At 43.3% G+C, this 25,320-nt stretch overlaps 2 protein-coding genes across 3 annotated transcripts in view; one reads left to right on the top strand and one right to left on the bottom strand.

The window, feature by feature from the left end:
• Positions 1-434: 434 nt before the first annotated feature.
• On the bottom strand, positions 435-20,877 carry ARMC10 (armadillo repeat containing 10). Its single transcript, XM_083183036.1, has 6 exons — positions 20,427-20,877; positions 13,981-14,126; positions 13,214-13,348; positions 12,523-12,699; positions 8,862-8,933; positions 435-984 (listed from the first exon to the last, which is right to left on the bottom strand). The coding sequence occupies exons 1-6, from the start codon at positions 20,629-20,631 to the stop codon at positions 718-720; spliced, it is 1,002 nt and encodes a 333-aa protein (XP_083039162.1). The 5' UTR covers positions 20,632-20,877; the 3' UTR covers positions 435-717.
• Positions 15,806-25,320, top strand: part of FBXL13 (F-box and leucine rich repeat protein 13) — a 167,842-nt gene continuing 158,327 nt past the window's right edge. Inside the window, exons 1-2 of one of the 2 annotated variants that reach the window (XM_083183033.1) lie at positions 15,806-15,938; positions 22,830-22,933. Coding sequence is in view for 1 of the 2 variants with exons in the window: in XM_083183032.1 (XP_083039158.1) it covers positions 21,029-21,106; positions 22,830-22,933 (182 nt within the window). In the remaining variant the exon portion in view is untranslated. Of the gene's footprint in view, positions 15,939-20,788; positions 21,107-22,829; positions 22,934-25,320 lie in introns of those variants that run through there. The other variant, XM_083183032.1, reaches the window with a different exon arrangement.

A 25,320-nucleotide genomic window follows, 5' to 3' on the forward strand; every position in this document is an offset into this window, starting at 1 on the left:
GATGAACTACACATCCCAGGATGCTTTGCATTAGTTTTGCTATGTGGCCATGCTGAAACTGATGTGAGGCATGCTGGGATGTGTAGTTCATCAACATCTGGAGGGCCGCAATTGCCCAGCCCTGCTGCAGACCCTCGCTGGTTTCTGATGTCAGACCCTGCCCTGTATGGAGCTTTATGCCTCAGCAGGAGTAGCAGTCTGAAGACAGCGGACCGCATGAGGTTAGAGGACTAGGGGGGGGCGATCACCCCCCCCCTCCTCCTGTATCTGTCCATGTCCTCTCCCACATTGCTGATAAATACACGTTGTACCTAATTTTACTGTTCCAGCTACACCCAGTAATGGTATCGCTCTCACCAATCGTGTGGCTCAGAGGACTAAACACTCAAAATGCTATGAATATCATTTGTGAAACAAAATACAAAATGCTGTCCTAAAATAGAAAATAAGATTTTTATTTATATAGCATTCATTTGCCAACAGGACCTTGTACTTGTCCTCTTGTAATCTGTAATTGGGATCCCTTGTGGTGCCATATAAATAAAGGAGAATAATAATAAAAACTATATCGGCAATGTTGGGCAGATTGACAATGGAAGGAAAAGTTCAAGTGCTGTACTAAGAATACCACACCACTCCTTAGAGTCTTTATAAAGTCATTGTTAACAGTAAAAATCATTCAAAACATTAATATAGTCACACACAATATATAGATAGTTATAACTGTTTCAATCTTGGGAGCTGAAAGTAAAGTCTAGTGACTTGTTCTTTTACTTCTATTTCAGGATGTAGTAACAATGGTTCCAGATATCTCTGGAAAAGAGCTGGATCTCCAAACAGAAGAACATACAATGAGTCATTATTGTAGTGACAGTGCTGTTCTCTTCCTAGATTCTCAAATAGATTTGTTGTGAATGTCAGTATTCTGATAAGAACATCACTATTCATGCAGCTGCCAAAGAGAGAGGTCAGTGATGGTTGTGCCTGTGAAAAGACGAAATGTAGAATTATTGTCTAATACAGTTATGTTCCATGTAGGCAATATACCATCCTATTACAGATATCATCCTACAATAGATACTGTATAATAATTTGGGATTAGTGGGAAATAGAAAATTATTTGTGGGGGGCTATGCACTCTGCCAACATTCCAGATTAAAAAGTGGACATTGTCCAAACAGACCGTTAATACAGATGTAGCCACGCTCATCGTTGCTGTGCCAATTGCCACGTGCAACTTCCATGGCATTTGGTGCAACCCCATCACCACATGCGTGACTCTAATTCAGTCCTGTGGCTCACAAAAATGCATTGAGCGGCAATTCCACGCCATGGTGCAATTTTGACATGCCGCACAAGCTGCTGAACCATACATCTGTAAGTTGACATTGATAAAAGGCAGACATGAGTTTTTTCAAGTTTTTTCATGTTCATATGGACACCAGACCATATGGATCCCCAATTAGTGTCACACATACACTTGCCATGCTTCGAGCCAGTTACCTTGCTGGTCTTGGCACACTTAACCATTCCAATTGGTGTCTGAAAGTCATTAAAATGAAGAAAACAATTAAAAACCCAAGTTAACCTTTTCATGTGTCAACCACTGCCACTTCAACCTTTTGTCAACGTAGACCTAGTTGACCTTTTAGAATCAGCCTAACAATAATTTAAACATTGTTGACCGATAAACCGAACACCCAATGGTAAGTTATTTTACCAACCCATTTGGCTGCATTTTTTTTTTTTTTAAACAGTTTTCAATTGCAGTAACAGAACGTGTTCTAGAGCTAAAACCAAAAGCAAAATAGGCGATGGGGTGGTGGAGATATAATCTAAATGTCTTGAACAATTTTTTTCATTCCCGGACAATACTGTTGTTGCCATGCAAAGCATAGTTCCAACACAAGGGGTTGGCAGAGACCGGAGAGCTTTCTTGGGTTGCCAGTACCAATTGTCTTCATGGCAACCATGATTTATCTGGCCCTGCGTTATTACATCTGAATTGGTTGTTTGCTAGCAGTGAGTCCCCATCTGGATGAAAAATACTTCCAAAATAATATACAAGACGTATATAATTATACCGCCATGGTGACCACTATTCTATAGGAACACATCTTCTGTGTGACATTTTGTTTCTCCTGTTAAAAATACTTAAATGATTACAATCCCATGTACAATTGTTGTTAGGACTCTGGAAGCTACCACCAAACCTGACCCCTAACTCTGTTGCCCCACCTCGTGGTTGACGGACACGTGCGGTGCTAGTCTTCACCTATAACAACCGTGTTCGAAGGAGCTGGTTATGCCAGCACCAATACGATGTCGCCAGGCCTTACGTGAGACAACGTGTCCGAAAGGTGAGGAAAGTGCAAGAGGAGAGCGGACTAAAGAGACACACAGGATGGGGTATCCCAGAGTCTACAAAAAAAGGTGGTAAATAACAAATACAAGCCCAGACTGCACAAGGAAGGAATGGTCCCTAGAGGGCAACCAGACCCACAGTGCGAGCTGCTACAACAATGCAGAGATGGTACTGTACAAAATAATTATAAAAGAAACAGCTGCAGGGAGAAGCCCCTGACTTATCTGGAATGATGGTATTACAGCAGACAGATCTCAGGAGGCTGCAGCGCAGGCAGACAGGACTGTTGACTGGGACCAGGAACACGGACACTGTAGCACAAGCAGAGCTGGGCATGGGACACTGGCTACAAGGACTGGGACCGCTCTGGAGCAGGAGCCTAGACAAACCAAACTGTACTGCGAACTAGGAACTCTCTGCAAGCTAACAAGCAGCTAGGACAGACCTCTGACTAGACATAAACAGAACTATAACTGGCAGGGTCTGCATGCTGAGAACCTAACTAAATAACCTTGCATGCAGCCAAGGGCGTAACTACCATAGGTGCAAGGGGTGCAGCTGCTATGGGGCCCAGAGCTGAAGGGGGCCCATCTTTACCATCTAAGTCAGACATGTCCAAAGTCAGGCCCGGGGGCCAATGGCGGCCCCTGCTGTCATTTCAAGCGGCCTTCAGCCTCCAGTTGGAAGCGGGCAGAGCATCAGATGTGGGAAGCACAGCACAGGACACTAAGGGCCTTATTCTGGTTGGTGCGGGCGGGCCGTACGCGTACGTTCCGTGGTTTTTAATGATCTGCGCATGCGTACCATCTCCAATGCGCAGGCGCGAACACTCCACAACGCTTACGGACGGGTCTCTCCGTGCGAAAAAACCTGTACGCGAGAGTACGGGCATTGGGGGCGGCATAGGGGCGTGTTGAGGGGAGCGGCCGAAATAATGAGGGAAAATGGGCGTAAACATGGGCGTACACTGGGGTGTGCACCAAAAATGAACGGTGCTACTACCGCTCGATCGGCTAAAGCACCGTTCATTTCGGACACAAAACAGGCGGCCGCCAACCGCCACCTCAGACCACCCCTACAGATACCGCATGACAGCGTGCGCCTGGGTTTGCTAATTTACGCTGCTTACTACTCAAACACATACACCTGAATGTAATAATAGACTGCAGCATTGCTTAAGTCCAAACCATGATTTCACTACCTGCAAGCCACACACAGCACTCAAACACCTTGGAAGCTTATCTTTCTATACTTCTCGACATTTAAAGGTTTGTTTAATTTAAGGTAAGAATCTTTGTAAGACCTGCTTATATATGCTAAGGTAGGTATTTGTTAAACAGTTATACACATTCACTACGTGCTTTCATAGACTTTACACAGTAGCACACTCAATCTACACAAGTCGACATGTGTCAACGTTTTCACTGTAACATCAACATAAGTTGATCTAAAAGTAACAGCAATGTGGGGACACATAGATAGTGATTAAAATGCAACATTAGAACATAATAAATATACATGTAAGGAGGGTTAAAATGTATTTTTATTAGGGTGTTCATTAAGGTAGACAATTGAGGTAATATAAAACAATAATTGAATAACAATTAGAATAATTCATTTAATCATAGTTGAAAGGCAAGATTTGCAGGTCCATATATGTGAAGGGTATGCCAGCGTGCACGGACGTACGCTCACTCTCATGAGCGGTGACATACGCTGAGTTTTACATTAAAAACAATAGAGACCCATCCGTGCACGGTGGCGTACGCTCAGATAGCCGCAAGAAGTCGGTGGGAAGACGGACGAGAGACGCCTGTAAACGGGGGCGTACGCTCTGTTGTACGCCAGTTGTCGGAGTCTAAGGGCTGATCCGTCCGTGTACGTTGGCGTACGCTCAATTGTACGCCACTCCCCTTCGACGTTGTTTCTGGCCGTACGTATGCGGCTGATTTGTGGGTGGACTTAACCTCAACGGCCGCGTACGGAGAGCGTACGCTAATATGGAACGTACGCACGTTTGGCCGCACCGATCAGAATAACCCCCTAAAGGTGGGGCATTTACCTTTCTGTCTGCTGCAGTGAGGAGGTGCCAGCCGCCACAGTCAGATGTGTTTGGCGTCCTACCCCTGCTGCTGCAATCGTAGATCACCCTACTCCACAATCACAGTCACAGCAGTGTGTGGGGAGGGGGTGCAGCAAGGGGGAAGCTTGCTCCCGTAACATGCAGAGTGGAGGAGGGCAGCAGCGGGAGCCCAAGCATCTCCTGTCCTTGCAGTGCCTGCTTTGCCTCTCCTGCCTCTGGCTCACACAAGGGGCTTGGAAACATACAGAGAAGGGAGGGGGCAGAGTGGGGACATACAGTGAAGAAGGGTCAGGCTGGAGGACATACAGTGAATGGAGGCAGTGATGGCCATTCAGAGATGGGGGAAGAGGGGCAGGCTGGGGGACATACAGTGAATGGGAGTCATACAGTGAAGGAGGGTCAGGCTTGGGGACATACAATGAATGGAGGCACTGATGGACATTAAGAAAAAGGGGGCAGGCTGGGGGACAGAGTGAATGGGTGCAGAGTGGGGAACATATAGTGAAGGAGGGGCAGGCTGGGGGACTCACAGTGAATGGGGGCAGGCTAGGGGACATAGAGTGAATGGGGGCAGAGTGGGGGACCATTCTGATGTGATTAATGATTCAAAGAATGTCAGGCTAAATGGTTGGCCCCCACACATTTAGACTTCACCAAATCTGGCCCTCGTCACAAAAAGTTTGGACACCCCTGATCTAAGTAATGTGTTTTACATACATGTATTACCAGCTGGTAAATAGGGGGCCCTTATAAACTTTTGCTATGGGGCCTATGAATATCTTGTTACGGCCCTGCATGCAGCCACACCCAAGAACAAGGTATGCATGAAACCCAGGGAGCTGGATCCACAAAACCTGGAGTACAGATCCAGGGAAAACATACAAGCTACAAAACAGTATATATCAACTGCTCATTTACACTGATCCACTGGAGGCGGATCGTAACAACAATTTCCAGTGAATTTCAGTCCAGATGTAGAAAACAACAGTATTTATGCATATAGTAATCATTTATGCCTGGAAGAGTAAGCATTCCAAAGGGTAATAAAATTGTGTTTTTATTTAATGACTAAAATCATTTTTAAATACATAAATAGCAGGGTTGCCTACCTGACCCTTTCCTTCAGGGAGAAAATGCTCTGATCCTGGACTTCGCTGGTAATGTATGATTGCCATCACCTGTGGTGAAACACCTTTCTTATCAATTACCTAACTCGCCACAGGTGATGCCAATCCTACATTACCAGGAACAGAGCATCCCCCCCCCTACTAGCTTTCACCCATCAGAACTAGTCAATTGTTGCTCGGTTGGTGTGCTATCAACTGCCTGCATATCAGCTCAAGCTCCCTCTGGGGTAGCAAGCTGAAATATGCAAAAAAAAAAAAAGACCCGTTTGATTAGGTTTAGCCATGCAAATTGATTTACGAGTGCAATAAAGTTCAACGGAATATCTCCTTACATTCCCCTTGGGACTTAAGATAGATTGCATGCACTATAACAATTGAATACCGCCCTTTGACTCCAATCGCCCTTTGACTCCAATCTCCAATATAAATCACTTTTTTTTTTATTGAAATAAATAAATAATGTGATAATAAAAATCATTTGTAGTATAATCTAGAATGCAAAGGACAATAGCCTTAAAATATGTATGGATTTGAGGAAATTCTATATAAATAGAAACCAAACTGGAAAACGCCTACTAAATTAGAGGTAGGTATGCAAATCATTCTCTGCTAAAGCTTTTAAATATAGCTACATTCAGTCTGTAAGCATAATGTCACTCCGAAAAAGGTAGATAGATCTACAGATATACTGGATTGATAGTGAATATAGGAGTGGTATTATAGAGCCTTTATAACTAGAGATCCATAAGTAAGGACTTGGTTTATGATATTGTCTCCATTAAACATTCAACAATTCCAAAAGAGGTCCTGATGGTAGCCCTGGTGGCTTCACAAGATCTTAATGATGATTGACATATGAAAAGTTCGACATGATGTTTTTTGTTTTTACATTTTTGGGCGGGACTTTTTCATACTTTTCATGTTGAGGTTTTGTTTGTGTTGACCTTTTGAGGGTAGGCCTTATGGTATTTGGCCACAGAAAGACGGCTGTTGGGATGAATCTGCACACTCCATTGCTGGTAGATTAATTGGGTATAAGTACTCCTGAGCCACTGTGACCTGGTAAATGGTCTTCAGCTCCCATTAGCCATCAAGCTCTCAATGCTCTATCGTCTGATGGGCTGGCAATGGGAGTGACACAGCCTCAGATGAATGCAAATAACTATCTCTTATATGAACAGAGTGTCCTGCCTACATAGTGTAGCAATTTCAAATGATCCAATATTGGATAAAAATGGTTATTACAAGGGGCGTGGTTTTGGCGGGCATGTGAGAGGACGCTATATCCCGCTGCTCCCTGCAACAGCTATCCCTGCTGTGTCCTCTGTGCCCTGACATTTGGGGACTGGGGAGGTCCCACCGCACATGGTGGTGATGAGGAGGAAGTAGCAGCCCTATTGAACAGGGGAACTTTGCTATACCAAGCACAATTATACATTTACAGCTTAAATGGGCCTGGGACTGCCTAATATTTCCTATATATACAGAGGCATTGATATACAGTGCACTGTAATTAAGCCAGCTCTTGTATCTAGCAAGGACAGATTACCCCTGCAACCGCAGCCTGTACAGTGGATCTGTATAACTTTGTGTTCTTGGACCTCTCTGCTGTCTGTTGTGTGCTGGTGAGGGTGTGGAGTGACTTGTTGCTGCCTATCTTGCCAATCTGCCATATTGGAGAGGTGCTATCTGAAGCTCCTTTGTGGCTTTGAGTCTATTTTTGCACCTTTATTCCATCCACACATGGAGTGCAGGATGGAAGATCCACTGCTTCAGATCCTGCAAGCCATTCATGTCTCTGCCAATAGGCTTATTGCCACACTTATGGATGTCTGTAGAGACATTACTTTACCCTCTTTCAACCGCAGTACATGCGCTGCAGTGTCTTCCTGAGCGCTGTGTTACTGAAACGTATATGGCTCCTGTGTTTCTATGTGCTGAGGGTATGTGCCCTCAGGAAATTGTATCTGCAGTTAAGCCTTTTTTGAATACTCTGCTTAGATGTTCTTTATCTGTCGATGAGTGGCCAGAACTACCATACATACCTTTAATGGTCTTCATACCAGTTTCGATTTGTCGCTCTGCTTGGTATGGAACTTATCCTGATGAGAAGTCTGGTGTCGTATCCCCTCCATGTACTGGAATTGAGGACTGGCCAAACTAAAACTCTATACCGCACCAAAAATTCTGTTATCTATTACTTTCATTACATACCCTTCCTTTGTCTACAGTTACAAGATTGGATGTACTTTTCCTGCTATATTTTTGCCATACCTTAGATTTGATAACTGGCCGGACTGAAACTGACATATACAGAATAGTTTTTTTTGCTATTTTCACCTTTATTCTCTTGATCATTATTCCTCTACCTATGTACATTTTTTTTAATTATTTCTCCTATTTCATTGTACGATCCTGTGCGAGGAGGAGATGAGATGTTTGGTTAAATAATTAATGTGATGCTCTGGGCTGTTGCAGCCATTTTTGGGAAGATAGGTGTAGGTAATACTTACCTGTGCGACTTATTATCCTGAAATAATGCATCCGATACACTTTGTTATCATACGGCCATTGCCCCAGATGGTCCATACTGTAGTCATCCTTCTGTTGGGTGGGTGGGTGGGCGGGATGGAGTAAGGTAGTTTTTTTTGGTATAGATTAGCTACCATAGAAATGTCCATATCCTATTGTTAGCGTAGATTTGATGTGATTTTGGTCTAGCTAAGGGCTACTACTTTACCCTCTCCTATGGTCTATAATAGTTAGTATGTCTAAATTGGGGGTAGGTTGTACAGGGTGGGGGGTTATGAGGTGGGTTTGCTTTGGGTATTATCTTAATTTCATTTTTTTTACTTGGTAGCTGGATTCATGGTAATTCTCTTAATTCTGTTTGGTTACTGCAGTTAACATTCTAAGTGATTTCAACTATATGGGAGGGTATTGTACACGTTAATCTATAGGTGATATTCCACTTTATATTCTATACTACCTTTATAGGTCTGTGCCTGATTGGTGCCTTCGGGTATAGTTGTGATACTAATACTATATGGTGATAGAATGTGCGTTATGTGAATGATACAATGACCCTTCTTCTCTCTCTGTATGAATATATGCTCCTGTTTTCCATGTTCTTGCCCACTATGCAGTTAATTGCGTTGTTCCAGCTACCTATTTATATTTTTGGTTGTTCTGTCAATGCAAAAACTTCTCAATAAAAATTATTGTATAAAAAAAATGGTTATTACAAATTTAGATGCTTTTATACCAAAAATAAGAAAAGTTTTACCTTACTACAGAGTAGTGGCGTGGTCATCAAAGGGTTTGCAGACATGTTCACAAGTACCTTTAATGTGTATTTCTGGACAAAAGAAAATAACTGGGTGAAAAAAAAGCAATAAAAGTCGAAATACAGGTCCAAATTAGAATAATTCTACAATGTCAATCTGTCAGGGTACCGGTAGCACTGTCAAGCAACAACCAAATACTTGTACTCCATTTTTGTTATTTATTCAATGTTATGCCAAGTTTTGTCTCCCTGTATTGTTCCTTTGTATGGCGCTGCGAAACACTTGTGGCGCCTTATAAATTATAATAATAATAACAACCAATTATACTGTCAGTTGTTGTGATAATAATATGATCCTTACCTTTCCATCCTGATCACTATATCATAATCAGTCATTTTTTTTATACACCCTGCAATATGTTGCCATTTATAATGGCTAATTGGCCAACACAAGTGTGCATAGACCGTTACTGTAAGAAATGCTAACTAATGTTAATGACATGTGTGGAACTTTATTTTTTTTCCTTTTAGAATGACAAAATACCAAATATGCCCACACATAGGAAGTTCAAATCCTAAAGCATCCTAAATGAGAACTGAACAGACTGCAGAATACTGGCCCCTGCTTTGCAAATGGCTGTCCATGATTAACGATATACAGTGAGCCATGAGAATTTAGCAAATCTTATGTACATTTGCGGAAGAACATTTTCAAATACCTGTATATAAGTTTACCACATTTGTCAGCAAGTGCCGCTCTCAATGATACAGGTTTCCACGTCTTAAATTCAAATACTCCTTTCACAACGCAAAAATTAGTTTTCCAGATCCAGCGACCTGGTATTCAAACCCGGGTTAAAAAAGAATCCTGGGTCGGACCTGGGTTGCTGTGCAGTGTGAACGGCTAACCAGGATCCCATTCACACCATGGAGGAGGCAACGCTTGGAGACAGTGTCCGCTCGTGCTGCCTCCTCCCACACCCACGATGATGCCCCGCAGCTCTGCCCCTGTCTGGGATCAGCGATCTGGCAATATGCCAGGTTGCTATGGGCAGACAAACATTGCAAATGCCAGGTCACTCCCAGGAAGGACCGGTGTCTAAATCCCAGGTGCAAACCGGCATTTTCGATGTGAAAGGGATATAAGTGAAATAGTGAGTTTAAAAGGGTAAAATCGGAGCATAATGTGAATCTAAATTCACAAAACGCTGCAGTGATATCTTCTAATTCTCTTTAAAAGGTATAATAATATAAAACTCATATCTGGTCAATAGCATATGGTTTACACGAAATTGTCAACATATTAAAAAGGTAGACAAGGAGGTTGTTTAGTTTTTTTACTTTTTCATACTCCAATTGGGAGTCCAAGATTAGGACCGTTGAAGCATGGGGGCGTGGTACACTAATTTGAATTCCATGTTCTGAAATCTACATTGTTGATCTTTTCATGTGTCGACCAGTTCTATGTCGATTTTTTTGTCTGTCTACTTGTGCATGTCATCCATTTGGTGTTGACTATTTATACTAGAACCATATAAAACATGGACATACATTGCAAATAGTAAATGCCATTACTTCATCATACAAAACTACAATAGTACCTGCTCAATCATCCATATTGATTCATAACCATAACATAACAATCTGTTACACAAATGATAAAAGTATATAAAAGCCAATTACATGTAGTACCTCATCAACTAAATCTTCCTCTAAAATAGTGAAATCAAACCCAAAAGACAATTGGAGATGTTGTTCACACCAACAAGATTCTAGTTATTCTGTAGAATGCACTAGATAAAGAACAGCTAGAATAACCTTCACATGCCCTATTTGATAAATCTTCCACATAATGTGGGTAAGTAACTGTTAAGGTACCCTTTTAAATATAATGGTTTTCTACAGAACCTTTGAGACTCCATGAAAAGGACTTCCTGCTGTATTAACACGCAACACTCTGTTATAAAGCTTCTAGTTTCTACTATAAATCAGATAAAGTATGCCAGAAGACGCAGTGTATAGATCAGTGGTCTCCAACCTTTCTTGGGGCGTGAGCTACTCACGAAAAAATAAACCACCTGAAGAGCTACTAAAATACAAAAGAATAAAAAGCTGCATAATAACCAAAAAATGTCCTTTACACATTATGCCACACACTGCGATGCCCCAGACACAATATGTCACACACTGCAATGTCCATACATACCTCCCAACACTGGGAGGCAGAGGAGAAAGGACATCTGTGCCTGAAATTATGGGGGAGGACCTATAACCGTGGTTCTGCGAGGCCACGTCCCCCATTTTTTTCTGCTATGGAGGCATGGCCAGTGCTCTGAGAGCTGTTGGGCATGCCCCCAGCCTCTCTGAATAGACGCTGTGCACATTTGCACACTGTCTATTCACCGCAGGACACTGCCGGCCCCAGGTGGGACGCAGGACAGCAACCAAAAATGCATTATGCTACACACCGCAATGCACCAGACACAAGATTCTGCACGCAATGTCCCACAGTTAGGCTTCTAATAAAATTAAATGTAAATCACCTGCTTATTGCCAGGGGTTCATTTTTGTTGCCTAGGGTTCATTTCATTGCCATCAAGAAGCAAAGGTGAGGGACTGGGACAAGAGGAGGCAGAAGTGAGGTGCAGGAGAGGTGCTGGGGACAGAAGGCTAACGGTGTGTTGAGCAAGTGGTAGAGGTGAGGTACTGGGGGCAGGAGGCAAAGGTGAGGTGCTGGGGGCAGGAGACAGAGGTAAAGTGCAGCAGGAGAAGTGCTGGCATGAGGCTTATGTGAGGTGCTGGGAGCAGGAGGCAGAGGTGAGGAGCTGGGGGCAGGAGGCAGAGGTGAGGTGCTGGGAGCAGGAGACAGAGGTGAGGTGCTGGAAGCAGGAGGCAGAGGTGAGGTGCTGGAAGCAGGAGGCAGAGGTGAGGTGCTGAGGGCAGGAGGCAGATGTGAGGTGCTGAGGGCAGGAGGCAAAAGGTGAGGTGCGGAGGGCAGGAGGCAGAGGTGAGGTGCTGGGGGCAGGAGGCAGAGGTTAAGTACAGGGGGCAGAAGCCAGAGGTGATTGAGATCCTTGTGTGGTTACCTTTCCTGTGCTTCTGAGATAGGAAACCTGTTGCGCTAGGATCAAGTTGCTACACTACCTTTTCAGCCTAGCTCAAGTCTACCCATTGTAGTCCAATCCTGTCTGTTCCATCCTAATTCAAGTCTACTTTGTCCCAGCTTAGTCCTGCCTCGCAGCACAGCTAAATGCCATCTGGTTCCAGCGCAATATAGCCTAACCAGTCCCAGAAGTGTCAGCCTCTTCAATCCACAGTATCATCTTAATTCACTACGAGTAGTAGGGGAACCCCAGGTAGAGGGGTCGCAAAACCCATATCCCCTTACAGGTGTCATTGGAAAAGACCACCGTGGGGTTTAGATTCCGAGCCTTTATCTTGGGTATTCGATACTCAGCACTGCAATCAGCGTTACACAAACTGGTCTCCATGTGACCTTTCCTATACTCAGTCCATGTGCAGAAGCTACACCAGACCACCAAGCTTCCACTACTCTGCTCCTACTACTGGGCCACCATGGTCATGTTCGAGAACAGGAATCCTGCAGACCTGAGTGTTTGAACTAGCATGTATATAGCCTTATGAAGTATAGCATAATTACCTGTGTAATTTCATTTCCTTCCACCAGTAGACTGAGAAAGCTAGGGATATAGGCTACCATCTTGTCATGGTAGTTATTTGTGACAGACATATTAATAACCAGTCCTAAACCAGCCAGTTGGACTTCAGAATTCAGTGGAGATGCTAGGCTATCCTCACATATTTCAGTTATTAAATCCTGGGTAACAAAACAAACATTTTAGCAACAGTGCAGTGATCACGATCAGAAAACATTACTGTAACATATATTTAAACATTTGCATGTATCCCTATTCAATGATCATCAAATTGGGCCAAAAAGAAGATCTTAGTGCATGATAAAAAACTTGCAGCAAGGACATGCCATGCAGTATACAACTCAACCACTGGGTGGCCTATGCAGTGCTGATAAAAACTATAGAAGTGGGGGCGAGCATCGGTGACCGGCAGCGAGGCGGCGGGGAGCTCCGTTGTAAGGGGACTGTTTATAAAAATGTCACAAAGGCATTTAAAGACATAAAATACAGTGTTATGACATATGTAAAGCAGTTCAATAAAATGTTTCAGTTCTAGAAAAAAAAAAGCAAAAAGGCAATACATAGGCTTCTATTTTTCATATAGGAAATGATGCAAATGTGGAAATAGAGAAAATATGCTAGATGATATTCAGTATGCATTGATTGGGACTACTAGAGTTATATATTTTATGTCACCTTTAGTTGTTCCTGGTTTTTCAGGTTCATACTGAGGTTGTTGAGTGCATTCAAAGCTTTCACTTTTATTTTTGGATTGGGGTCTGAAAGGAATCCACTGATAATTCTAACACCATCCAAATTTCGAATTATATCCTAGAACAAAGGATAACAAATACATGGCAACAATATCAGCATTACATAGTTGTGTTTTAGTACAAGACACAATATACAAGTAGTCTACTTAAAAGAAAACAAAAATTTCAACTGTTCCAAAACTGGGTGCCTTGATGACCTTTGAGGGGTGCCCTGGGTTGGTGCTCCAGGACCAATTCACATTACTGGTCAATGTAATAGGCAAAACAAGTGCTTTAGGCTTCCAATCATAAAATATGTTCACAAATAAAAGAGAATCCTGTCCCTCACCACTAAACTGTACCTAAGGATGACAAACACAATTTACAAAAAAAAAAAATAATCTAAATCTGTCTATAAGAAATGGTTGGCCTAAGGATGCATTGAAAACTATTTTAATTCTCTAGGGTGCCATGATTCAAATGTTTAGTAACCAGTGAGTTATATGCATCTCTTCCTAGCGACAATCATCTTTCTGCTGTGTTTGGGCACAAATGGACGATTGTAATTTGCTGCCATAACAGATTTTCATACAAACTAGCCAATCTTCAGATGTGCTGCCAGTACCTTACAACAATGTTAAACATCTTAAGCAGTCAAAAAATGAAAATCTGTAGATGTTTCATTATTATACATAAAATGATATTACTTACATGATTTGCAGAAAATGCTGCACTGTTGCAGAGAGTAACCAAAGCCGACTCTTGAATTGAAGAATCAGAGTTTGTTAAAAGAATATTAAGTAGTGATTTTAAGTGGTGTGGTTCCAGATTACTTGCAGGTTCTGCAACAAGGTTTTCTGATGATAAAAATAAAAAGGATATGAATAAACATTTTTTGAGCAGTGCAGGAACATGAAGATACATCCAAAACATTGCAATGATCTTGCCCAGCAGATACTACTAGATATTCACAAATTGTACATTAATATAACTAGCCAATTCTTCTAATGTTCTATTAATAATTTAAGATTAAGATCTTAATGTTCTTAAGCAAATTAAATTTTTTATGTAAATGCCTATACCAGGCATTCCCAACCACAGTCCTCAAGGCACACCAACAGTGCAGGTTTTGTAGATATCCAGGCTTGAGCACAGGTGACTTAATTAGTATCTGATGGATTCTGATTAAACCATCTGTGCTGAAGCCAGGATATTACTAAAACCTGCACTGTTGGTGTGCCTTGAGGACCGTGGTTGGGAATGCCTGGCCTATACAATTAAGAAGACAGGACACTACATAATAGTATTGTAAAGTAAAATATAAATAACCAAAATGATGATGATTCACCAGGGTTGATTATTTTAATAAAAGTAAAGTAAACTGTTTCATTTTAGATGTTACACCTTGTTTTAATAATACATGAACAATTTTTGAAGTGAGAACAATAACTAAATGAACACAATAATAAATACATATTAAACAGTACAATTAGGTTCCGAATTTCACTCAATTGTTTGATTTGAGTCAAACATGTACATGTCTTTGTCCACGTCCTCACGTTTGTCCTCAACAGAAAAGGCTCTGTAGCATGCAACCAGATTAGCTGCTTTTTCATTTCCCAATCTGCTGCGTTTTGGATTCTACAAAACCATACGTTGAAAAAATCCTTAAAATTCCTGCACTTGATGCGGTGAACCTCTGCTTCAGAAGATTTACTACAGAAGTGTTGAAATGAAGTTGAGATGTGCATGGAATCCATCAGGCTAGAGGAGATACTTGGCATAAAGTGTCCATTTCAAGCATGTATGGTGCAAATTGTTTCACGGATGCATAAAAGTTGATGATGATGATGACTTAATTTGATGATTGTAGACATAAGCAAACTTTATAGCAGTCTCAATTTCAGCAGGAAGAACCATTCTTCCCCTGTACATAGGATCAAGTAGATTAGCCAGCAAGTGGGCATCAGCGAGTCCAATCTCTTCAAGATCATGAAACAGCTGCTTCGACACTTGTACGAACTCACTGATTGTGCAGTTGCGTCTTTGTGCACGATCCAGGACTACAGCTACAGGATTCAGTTGAGCCAAATAATCTTAACATTTTTAATGTTTCGATTTAAATCATGATCTTTTCATTTGATTTAAAATTGTGCAACCCAGTGATTCCCTTCTACTAATATCAGAAATACCAAAGACATGATCAATGCTAAAAGTTTTACAGAGACATGTTAAAATCATAGGCTGTTGCTTTGTCAGTAGGAACAGCTGAAATCATTTAATACGACTTGAAGTTAATAAATGTCATGAGCCAATGTTCTAAAATATGGCACATACTGTATTGATGCCATGGGTGTCTTGGGTGCTTCAGGGGAGATTACTATCTACTTTGCATAGCTGTAATCAGGGACGGATTAAAGACTGGCTCTGGGGGTACGTATCCCCACCCCCCCCCCATCCCCATACGCACACGCATCCTTGCCGGAGGATTGATCGAGACAGCTGACAGCTCTTTTTTATCTCTAGCGGAGCTGAAGAAAAAGCAGGGAGGTGGTGTTGTATGTAATGCTTTATTGCCTCAATTCAAAATGATTCTTATTTGCTGGCTGTTTATGTGGCTCCTACGTGGGACTACTGAGAGGCGACCCCAGGCGTCTACAGATTTATAAGTGAGTGCCAACCTGTTCCAGGAGATATAGATAGAGATATGTTTATGCTATGTGTGTCTATAGCTTGTGTATGTTTATAAATATGCTGTGTGTGTATATATGTATGGTATATGCGCCTGTATGCCATATGTGTGTTTGTATAGTATCTGTGCATGTCTGTATGGTATGTGTGCATGTATGTCCTTTGTGTCTGTATGGTAGGTGTTGTGTGGGTGTTGTGTGTCCTGTATGCCCTGTGTGTATATGGAATGTATGCTTGTATAACCTGTGTGTATTTATGGTATGTGTGCATGTATGTCCTGTGTGTATTTATGGTACAGTATATATTACCAATATTTCTGGGTCACGCAGGATCTCGACAATAAAATATATGTGTACATACATACATACATACATATACACACACACACACACACACACACACCCCCCCCCCACAAAATTTAATAGATTTCAATATTTATGCTGGTTTACATTAATTAATTTATTAACAGTTTCTTATATAGTGCAGCATATTCTGTTGCACTTTACAATAGGAGACAATACAACAAACTGGGTATTTACAGACAGCCAAAAGGTATGACGGCCCTGCTCGCAAACTTACAATCTATAGGGAAATAGGCATTAATACACAAGGATAGATATTCTTTATTGCATTAATTCCACCAGAATGCAAAGGTTCCTGGTGTGCTGTATGATACGGTGACCCAGCAGTTTGGCCAGGAGTCAAGAGGATTAAAAATGTGAAAAAAAAAAAAAGAGTAGATATGTGTGGACTGTACAGTGGGTATGTGATTATATAGGAAAGGTATATGAAGGTTAAATGGCTGGTTCTGGGATTTGATAAGCTTGCCTAAAAAGGTGAGATTTCAGGGAACGCTTGTAGGTTTGGAGACTGGAGGAGAGACATTGTGCTCCGGAGGGCATTCCACGAGTCCTGCAATCGAGAATGGGAGCGAGTAATAAGTGTGTACACCAGGGGTGGGGAACCTTTTTTGTGCCATGGGTCATTTGTATGGGGAAAAAAATCCTTCGGGGGGCCATATTTAAAAATATGTTACAAATTGTCCTGCTACAGCCGTCCCGCACACTGGCGACTGCCGCTGACACTGTTGACCACCCTCTCCTGCTAAACAGCCTCCGCTCCTTCGGCATCACTGGCACGGTCTTCTCCTGGTTCACCTCATACCTCTCCGATCGCTCCTTCTCTGTCTCCACTCCGAGCTCCTCCTCTCCTACTACCCCGCAGCCAGTTGGTGTTCCCCAAGGGTCTGTCCTTGGCCCTCTCCACCACCTCTCTGGGCACCCTCATCAGCTCCTATGGTTTCCATTACCACCTTTATGCTGATGATACCCTAATCCAGCGGTTCTCAAACTGTGGGTCCTGACCCCAAAGTGGGTCCCAACCTTCTCAGCATGGGGTTGCGACTCCATGTTGCTGACCATCAGGCTGATAAATATTCTAATCTCAGTCAGTGATTTTAAGGAGTCTGAAAACTCTGTTGCATTGTCTGTTATTTTAGACTCCACAATGCTGCCATGTATGTGCTGTCTACTGACTAAACATGTGATGTGATGACGTTCTGCAATAACTTGCTGGGATCCTGTAATTATTTTTATTTTCTGATGGGGTCCCAGAGCAAAAAATTTTGAGGACCTCTGCCCTAATCTATCTCTCCTCCCCCGACCTATCCCATCACTCCTGTCCAAGGTCTCCAAATGCCTCACGGCCATCTCAGCCTGGATGACCCAACGCTTCCTGAAACTAAACATGGCTAAAACTGAACTTCTAATCTTCCATCCCCCGAACATCCCCTCTTCTCCCACTATCTCCATCAGCATTGGTGAAACCGAGATCACCTCCACCGTCCAAACGCGCTGCCTCGGTGTCATCATTGACTCCTCCCTCTCTTTCACCCCCCACATTCGTGCTCTCATACAGTCTTGCCGCTTTCACCTACGCAACATCTCACGCATCAGACCATTCCTCTCCACTGACACAACCAAAATTCTCATTCACTCTCTTGTCATCTCCCGCATATGGCCCCCGGGCCTGAGGTTCCCCACCACTGGTGTACACCTTACTTCAGGTCTCCATTTTTCTCTTTAAAAATGTAACCTATACTTTTATAATTATATTAAGTGTTTTATTGTTTTAGCTTTGTTCTAAAAATGAAGCATATGGAAACCCCCACTAGAAAGTCTGTATTTGTCCCTGGGTTCATATGTCTAATTAATTTATAGATATGTATAGGTTCCTCCTGAAAATATTAAATGTACCAGTTTGCTTGACTTCCAGATGTGCCTCTAATGCTGCTTTCAGATGGCAAAAACGGCATTGACCCGGTATTTTTAAACATTTCTAAAAACGGATCAGACAGCTTAAACCCCTTTCACACCGCATATCTGAAACGGTATTTTACCATTTCAATGCCGTTTTTGTGGTCTGAAACCAGCAGTCAAAACGAGTCTCAAAATCGGGGTAGCAGCAGTGGCGAGTAGGTAAAGCACGGTGTAACCCATGAGTGCCCAAAGAGACAGAGGGGCGCAGTGAATGTGATACACACTATCACAGACGGCGGAGTGTCAGCCTTTCCCTGTGCGCTGCAGCCTGCCCTGTCCCGCTGCTATACACACACACACACACACAGTACACAGTACACATTCGCCGGAGCCAGAGAGCCCGCACGTGCGTTAACTATACCCTCCTTGCATATCTAATGAGCGGGACCCAGCTCCCGTGCATATTTAATGAGCGGGACCCAGCTCCCGTGCATATTTAATGAGCGGGACCCAGCTCCCGTGCATATGTAATGGGGTCCCGCTCATTATATATGCAGGGGGCAGGGACCTGCTCATTAAATATGCACGGGAGCTGGGTCCCCACTCATTATATATGCAAGGATCAGGACCAATAGTGCTCACTGCTGCCTGGGTACCGTTTCAGACTGTTAAAAAAAACGGGTCTCAAACGGGTAGGACCCTGCTTTTTTACTGTTTACAAATACTTACATATTTTTTTGGGAAACGGTAAATTCACTCTGGACCTTTCAGATAGCACATATTACAGCTTTGAAATGGTAAAAAAAAACCTGCAAAATACCGGGTAATATATGCGGTCTGAAAGGGGCAAAAGCCACAGATTTATGAGAACAGAAACTAGAAACATAAACCCATATATTAAGAAAGAGACTCTAGAGCAGGGGTTCTTAAACTATTTGACCTGGGACCCTGTCAGAAAGTTAAAGTATTACAGGACCCCAGCAATTTACCGTAGAATGGCCTCACATGCACAGTAGCATTGCAGAGGCAAAAAAGTTAAATTCTTACACAATTGCAGAGATGAGTCCCTGTCTTGCATGTGATTTTTCTATTAATTCACGGGAATGTTAAAGCTTATACCTGCAGTAAAGGATTTGGGGTCAGCATTGAGGCAATGACCGACAGGTAGAGGCATTGGTTGACGTGAAAGCAAAAGGTGATAAGGGATGGCAGAAAGGCAGAGCAGGACATCAGGGTGGCTCAGGATAGAGTGTGACTCAAGAGACCCAGAGATTGACTACTTAAAGCACGGGTGTCAAACTCAAGGCCCGCGGGCCGAATCCGGCCCGCCGGACCTCTTCAAGTGGCCCCCTGCCTCCGCCCACCCCCCCACCCCCTCGCCGCTGCCCATCCGCCCCCGCTGCCCGCCCTTCCGCGCCTCTCCGTCCTTGCACACAGAATGTTCAGTGTCTGACAGGAAGCACAGCTCTGCGACTTCCTGGTGACGTGCAGAGCTGCTCTTCCTGTCAGACGCTGAACATTCTGTGCGCAGGTAAAGGCAGCAGTAACTGTGGGGTGGGTGGGCAAGCACATATTAACCCCTGGCAACGGACATTAACACCCCCTGGCAACGAGCAAGAACCCATGAAAACGGACATTAACCCCTGGGCAACGAGCTGAAACCCCTGGCAACGGACATTAACCCCTTGGCAATGAGCTGGAACCCCTGGTAATGGACATTAACCCCATGGCAATTAGCAAGAACCCCTGGCAACAGACATTAACCCCCCCCTTGGCAACGAGCAAGAACCCCTGAAAATGTACATTAACCCCTTGGCAACGAGCTGGAATCCCTGGCAACAGACATTAACCCCTGGCAGCCACCACCAGCAAAAAGAAAAATCGTGCAGGAGACAGTTTGAAGAGCAGCTCTCCCTCTCCCCATCCTGGTTGGACACAGGTAGGCAGCCTACTACTCACCATGATACTTGTAGTAGTACACATTCGGAAAGGGGACGTGGTAACGCCCTTTTTGCCCATGGCCACTCCCATTTGTTCATGGCCACGCCCCCTTTCTGAATGTGTACCGGCCCTTTGCGGGTGACCAATGTGCTGATGCGGCCCCCGATGAATTTGAGTTTGACACCCCTGACTTAAAGGAACACTACTTATTACTGCTTCATACATGTACCCTGTGCTTTACAGACCATTAAATATGCATTTTCTCACCTTTGTTATTTCCCTGAACGCTTGCTAGGACCGATATACCGGACACTCTATGCAGGAGGCCGCTGCCTGACACATGTTCCGCCGTCTTCTTCTTCCTGTACCTGGCAGGCATGATCACCCTATAGGCGCAGTAACAGACGCCCGCTCCTAGGGCCAAACCAAGGAGGCTTTTCGCCACCACAGCAAAACCCCGAGGGGGCAACATGTGTAGCGAGATGTTCTCTGTCTGTCAAGTCTTTCTGGGATCCCTATGACGACACGATATACTACACTCCAACGTCAGTAGCAAGCCAGCTGCAAGGGCATTTACACGTGCCTCGTGACGTCACAGTCCAGCCCCCTCCCGTAAGACACGTGATTTATGAGACCTTCCAGTATTAGGGAAGCACTGCACCCCCCCGAGAGGTGACTAGCGTCTACCATTACCCCCGCGCGCACCCCAGTCACACTATAAGCATAGGATAGCGCGTAGTATTGACATACTGTACAAGGCGGCGGGTGGGCGTGGCCGACGTCTAGGCGGTTGCTAGGATACAGGATAGACGCCAGTAGTTACCGAGCATACAGAACAGAACAGCAGGACGAGAACTCACGGCAGTAAGATGGCAGCGTCTCTGCGTAACACCGATGCCCAGCTCAGGAACTACATCAGGCAGCATTCCTTATTCCAGGTCTATGAGGTAACCGCACTCACCTACCGCAGGTTAATGCGGTAACAGCACTCTCTACCTCTGGTGACTGGTCTGTGAGGTAACATCACTCACTCACCGCTCTACCTACTATCCAAGGTGTATGATGTAACTGAACTCCCTAACTTAAGTGTATGAATCAGTGGTTCCCAAAGTGCGAGTCGTGGCACCCTGGGGTGCCTCCAGACACTTAAAAGGGTGCCCTGGATTAGGGGTCCTGGACAAGTCAAATTAATAATGGTTATGGTAATAGGAGAAACCAGTGGTTGAGGCTTCACCACATAACTGACACTACAAATGAAACACAGAGCTACTTAATAAAAAAATAAAAAAAGGTACTTGTGTATTATCTGGGCGCCCATCGCATCGCATACCACTAATTAAGGTCTGGCGCACTGTTGGGAACCTTTTGGTGGAACCATCTATGCACAGCACTTTTACAGAACCTGGTACTCTCTTTGTTACCCTTGGCAACACATCCTCAGTCACAAGTGTCAACTCACTGCCTGTATCTACTAAGGCAGGATAAGCAGAATAATGCTGGAGGATAAAAGCAGTGGGGGGTGTCCTTTATGATGTTGCGATATTTGTAATCCAAAATTCACCGTCCACATCAACAAATGGAGAGACGCTTATTGCCCACCCCTGCTTTACAGGGAAGTTGTTATCAATTGAACGGCCAATATATTGGTGCACCATCAGCCAGTGTGTACAAGCGATATATCCAGGGCTATTTTTGTGCAGGCTCCAGCAGGAACTGTGGCCCTTATTCTAGTTCACTCTTTCTGACAAAATATTTCTTAGATGGACAAAACCATGTGCACTGCAGGTGAGGCAGGTGTAAAACCCCACCCAAAACTAATTATCTCTGCACAAGTAACACCTGCCTCACCTGCAGTGCACATGGTTTTGTCCATCTAATGCAGGCCACACACGCACCGATGCGGGCGGTGCGATGCTGTACCATGGGGTGCGCCCTCCCGCGGCACCTCATCGTACAGTACAAAAAGTATGTGCTGCACATACTTTTTGTACCAGCTTTTTCTAGCACAGCATCACATCGCATGCACATCGTATGCACAAGGCATACGATGCGATGCTGTGTGTGCTAGTTAAGCCCACAACGCACACTGGAATCGGTGCGTGTGTGGGCTGCATTAGAAATATTTTGTCAGAAAGAGTGAACTAGAATAAGGGCCACAGTTCCTGCTGGAGCCTGCACAAAAATAGCCCTGGATATATCTGTGAATGGCGTAGTTCAACACAGCCAATGCACGATATATCTAAAGATATATAGGCACAACGTGCTGTGCGTATGGGCGATCCGCCTACTGCCAGTACAGCCACACCAGGAGCTGCTTGTGAGTGACGGCCCATTTGTGATGTCACTCCCAACGGATTGGGCAGCGTGGATGGAAAACATGCTGCCCGATCCATCTGTAGATATAGCTGCAGATCAATTGATCTGCAGATATATACTAGTGTGTGCTCAGCTTAACCATTTCACCACAGTTGTTTGTAATGAGGATGGCCTGTTCTGTATTTGTTTTGTGTTTTTTTGTATTATTATTATTGCTGGTACAAACCGCACATTTTAAGTTCCAATTAAAATTTTTTTACATATTGTTGCATCTTGGCTGATAACTAAGCAATTATTCCACCACTGTGCGAATGAATCTTTTGCAAGTAACAGTTTTTTGTGTCTGTGTTCCAGGCTTTACTGTGTGGACTGTGTGCTACATGCCCAGAAAATCCTCTGCAGTTTTTGAAACAGAAGATCAAAGAATTGTTGGAGAAAGGTCATCATTCCCTTTTATGGTACTGTATATTGTCCACATGTTCTAAATTATACTCATTAATAAAAACATATGATATTTTTTTACTCTCTTAACCACATGTTTAAGAGATTTCAACCCCTGCTAACACATTGACATGCTGTACTGAGAATACAGGTCCCCTCTGTAGCAGTACACCCACTGCTGGGGTATGGCTATGTCTCCTTGGCAGATTCAGAGAGGCCTAGTTATTTGCCTCAGTTATGCAAGTTTAATGAATTAAGTGGGGTTGTGTGCCTTGTAATACAAATTCTAAGAATATTAGAATAGCCTTTGAATTGCTTTGCTTGATGTACTAAGCAAACCTGCTGACATGAGCAGATGACATATTGGTAGAGGAGGTCAAGTGTGCATATCTGAAGAGTATCCCAAATCCACAAAGAGAGCAAGCTGCTGACTGTTAGGGCTCCTATTTCAGAGACTACTAAAAGGGATGTCTACCTTCCTGGAGGTAAGTTTAAGGAGGCGAAGATGCACATATATCACTTAGGATTTGGCAGCAAGTATACGAAAGACTAGTCGCTGCACATTCTGATGTGAAAAAGCACCACTGCTTAATATATAATATAGTGTTCATGTATTATATGTAATTGGTGATAGAAATCGAATACTGGCTTATTTATCTGTCATTAGTCTCCGGCATGTTAAGAGTAATTGATTTCTTAGCATTTAACAAGAAAGGTTTTAGGGGCATTTTAGATTTAGCTGGATGTTGAGGACTTCCACAGACCAATGCCATGGGATTGTAACACAGAACTGTCAACGTTTTATAATAGTCCCCACTCTCATTGACTTTTCCCAAAACATTTTTGAACACCTATAGAACATTTGAGTTAGTTTGACTGAAGTTATCTGTATGATTAAGCGAGGGCTGCATAGGCATGAGGGCATATAAGAGCCTTGCAATTTTGTGATTGGTGTAATAAAGTTAGTGAAATGTTTCTTACCCCATAGAGTCCAGTGTTGCAGGTGTAGCCAATCAGGTGTAGAATGGGTGGTAGCTTATGCAGGGGTATTTAGGGGGTAGTCAGGTGATCCTTCTTCCTCTTTGAGTCTGGATTCCCACCCTCCCTCCCTTGCTTTCTTCAATTACCACCTGGCCTTTCGGCCTTCACACAATTTGGCTTTACAAATATCAATTTATAATTGGCGGGAGGGTGCTCTCGATCAGCGGTCAAGTTTGAGGTACAGGAGGTCACTGTGCGGTATTGCTACCCTCTGCCAGGACCGCTGGTGAGTCCTGCCCCCGAGGGGGGACGATGGCCACTTCCTTGAACTGTCCTCACCATGCAATAGGAGGGGCGGTAAGACCGTCGCAGTGCGGGCTGTGCCTTGAATTTAATGGGGGCGGTTCATTGCCCTGGTTACAAGTTGGGGCGTTGTAGTCGCCGCCATTGTTAACGTCTGTGACTTAGCTGGTCTCCAAGCACTCTCCTGGCCATCCCTTTCAATAGGGTCATACCAACAATAAATACTGTTGACATTTTAAACTTATGCAGTGGTTGTCCGTGTGGTTATTTCAGGTTAACGTGTCCGAGTGATTTATTTCTAGGGGTAACAAATGTTAATGTTAAGGTAAAGGTCAATCACAATAATTCAATAGGCGCCTTATATCTTTCTGAATAATTCAGTTCTTTTCTTAAGCCTTGGGGCATTTTTAGAGACTATTTTTAAAACATATATTTGGTGAGCAGGAGGACCCACTTCCATTTCACACTCTCTTCTTAATAAGGGAAGAAAGAAAATGTAGGAGGGGTAAAACATTTCCAGTGCAATGCATAGGTGGAGTAGAGACACAATAAACTTGACAAACTTGTCTTGTTATGAGCTGTAATCTCTGACCAAAAAAAGCTTCACTCTGGGTTTGATAATGTGTAAAAAATATTTTATCTGCACAAAACAGTTATATAAATACACACATTTCAAGACTCCTTAGCAGTAATATATTGGGGATGATACTTTGGGCGCTCCTCTTTCTTTAGACACCCAGATAAATTGGAGAGATACTTCCCTTAGCAATTTTCTCCAATGTAACCATTCTCCTCCTTTTCAAAAAGGAGAAGAATGCACAATGTGTAGAATGATCTTGTTGTACTCAGTAACAGATAATAAGTGGTAAATGTCTGTGCCAATTTTTACAGAAAAGTAGATATATAGAGATTATATATTATGTCATTATCACTGGTTTGCATACCTGTGCTCACAATGTATGTTTAGTGTTCATGTCCTGTCCATCAAGCTATGTTTTATACAGCAGATGGTATTGCTCACAACTCGGGATATGTTTCTCAGATAGTACAATTCCTCACAAATTAGGGCGAATATAAAATAAAGAAAAATATACAGATGTGTAGAATAGACCAGGTCTGT

This window comes from Crinia signifera, chromosome 4 (genome assembly GCF_055691185.1).
Source record: "Crinia signifera chromosome 4, ASM5569118v1, whole genome shotgun sequence".
Taxonomy (NCBI): Eukaryota; Metazoa; Chordata; class Amphibia; order Anura; family Myobatrachidae; genus Crinia; species Crinia signifera.

Excerpts from the sequence above, each read along its gene's own strand:
- ARMC10 (XM_083183036.1), bottom strand. The coding sequence starts at position 20,631 with ATGTTGCCCCCTCGGGGTTTTGCTGTGGTGGCGAAAAGCCTCCTTGGT. Across the intron at positions 13,349-13,980 it reads CAGCATTTTCTGCAAATCAT|GATATAATTCGAAATTTGGA; the intron begins GTAAGTAATATC and ends CCTTTGTTCTAG. Across the intron at positions 985-8,861 it reads CGCCACTACTCTGTAGTAAG|GCACAACCATCACTGACCTC; the intron begins GTAAAACTTTTC and ends GTCTTTTCACAG.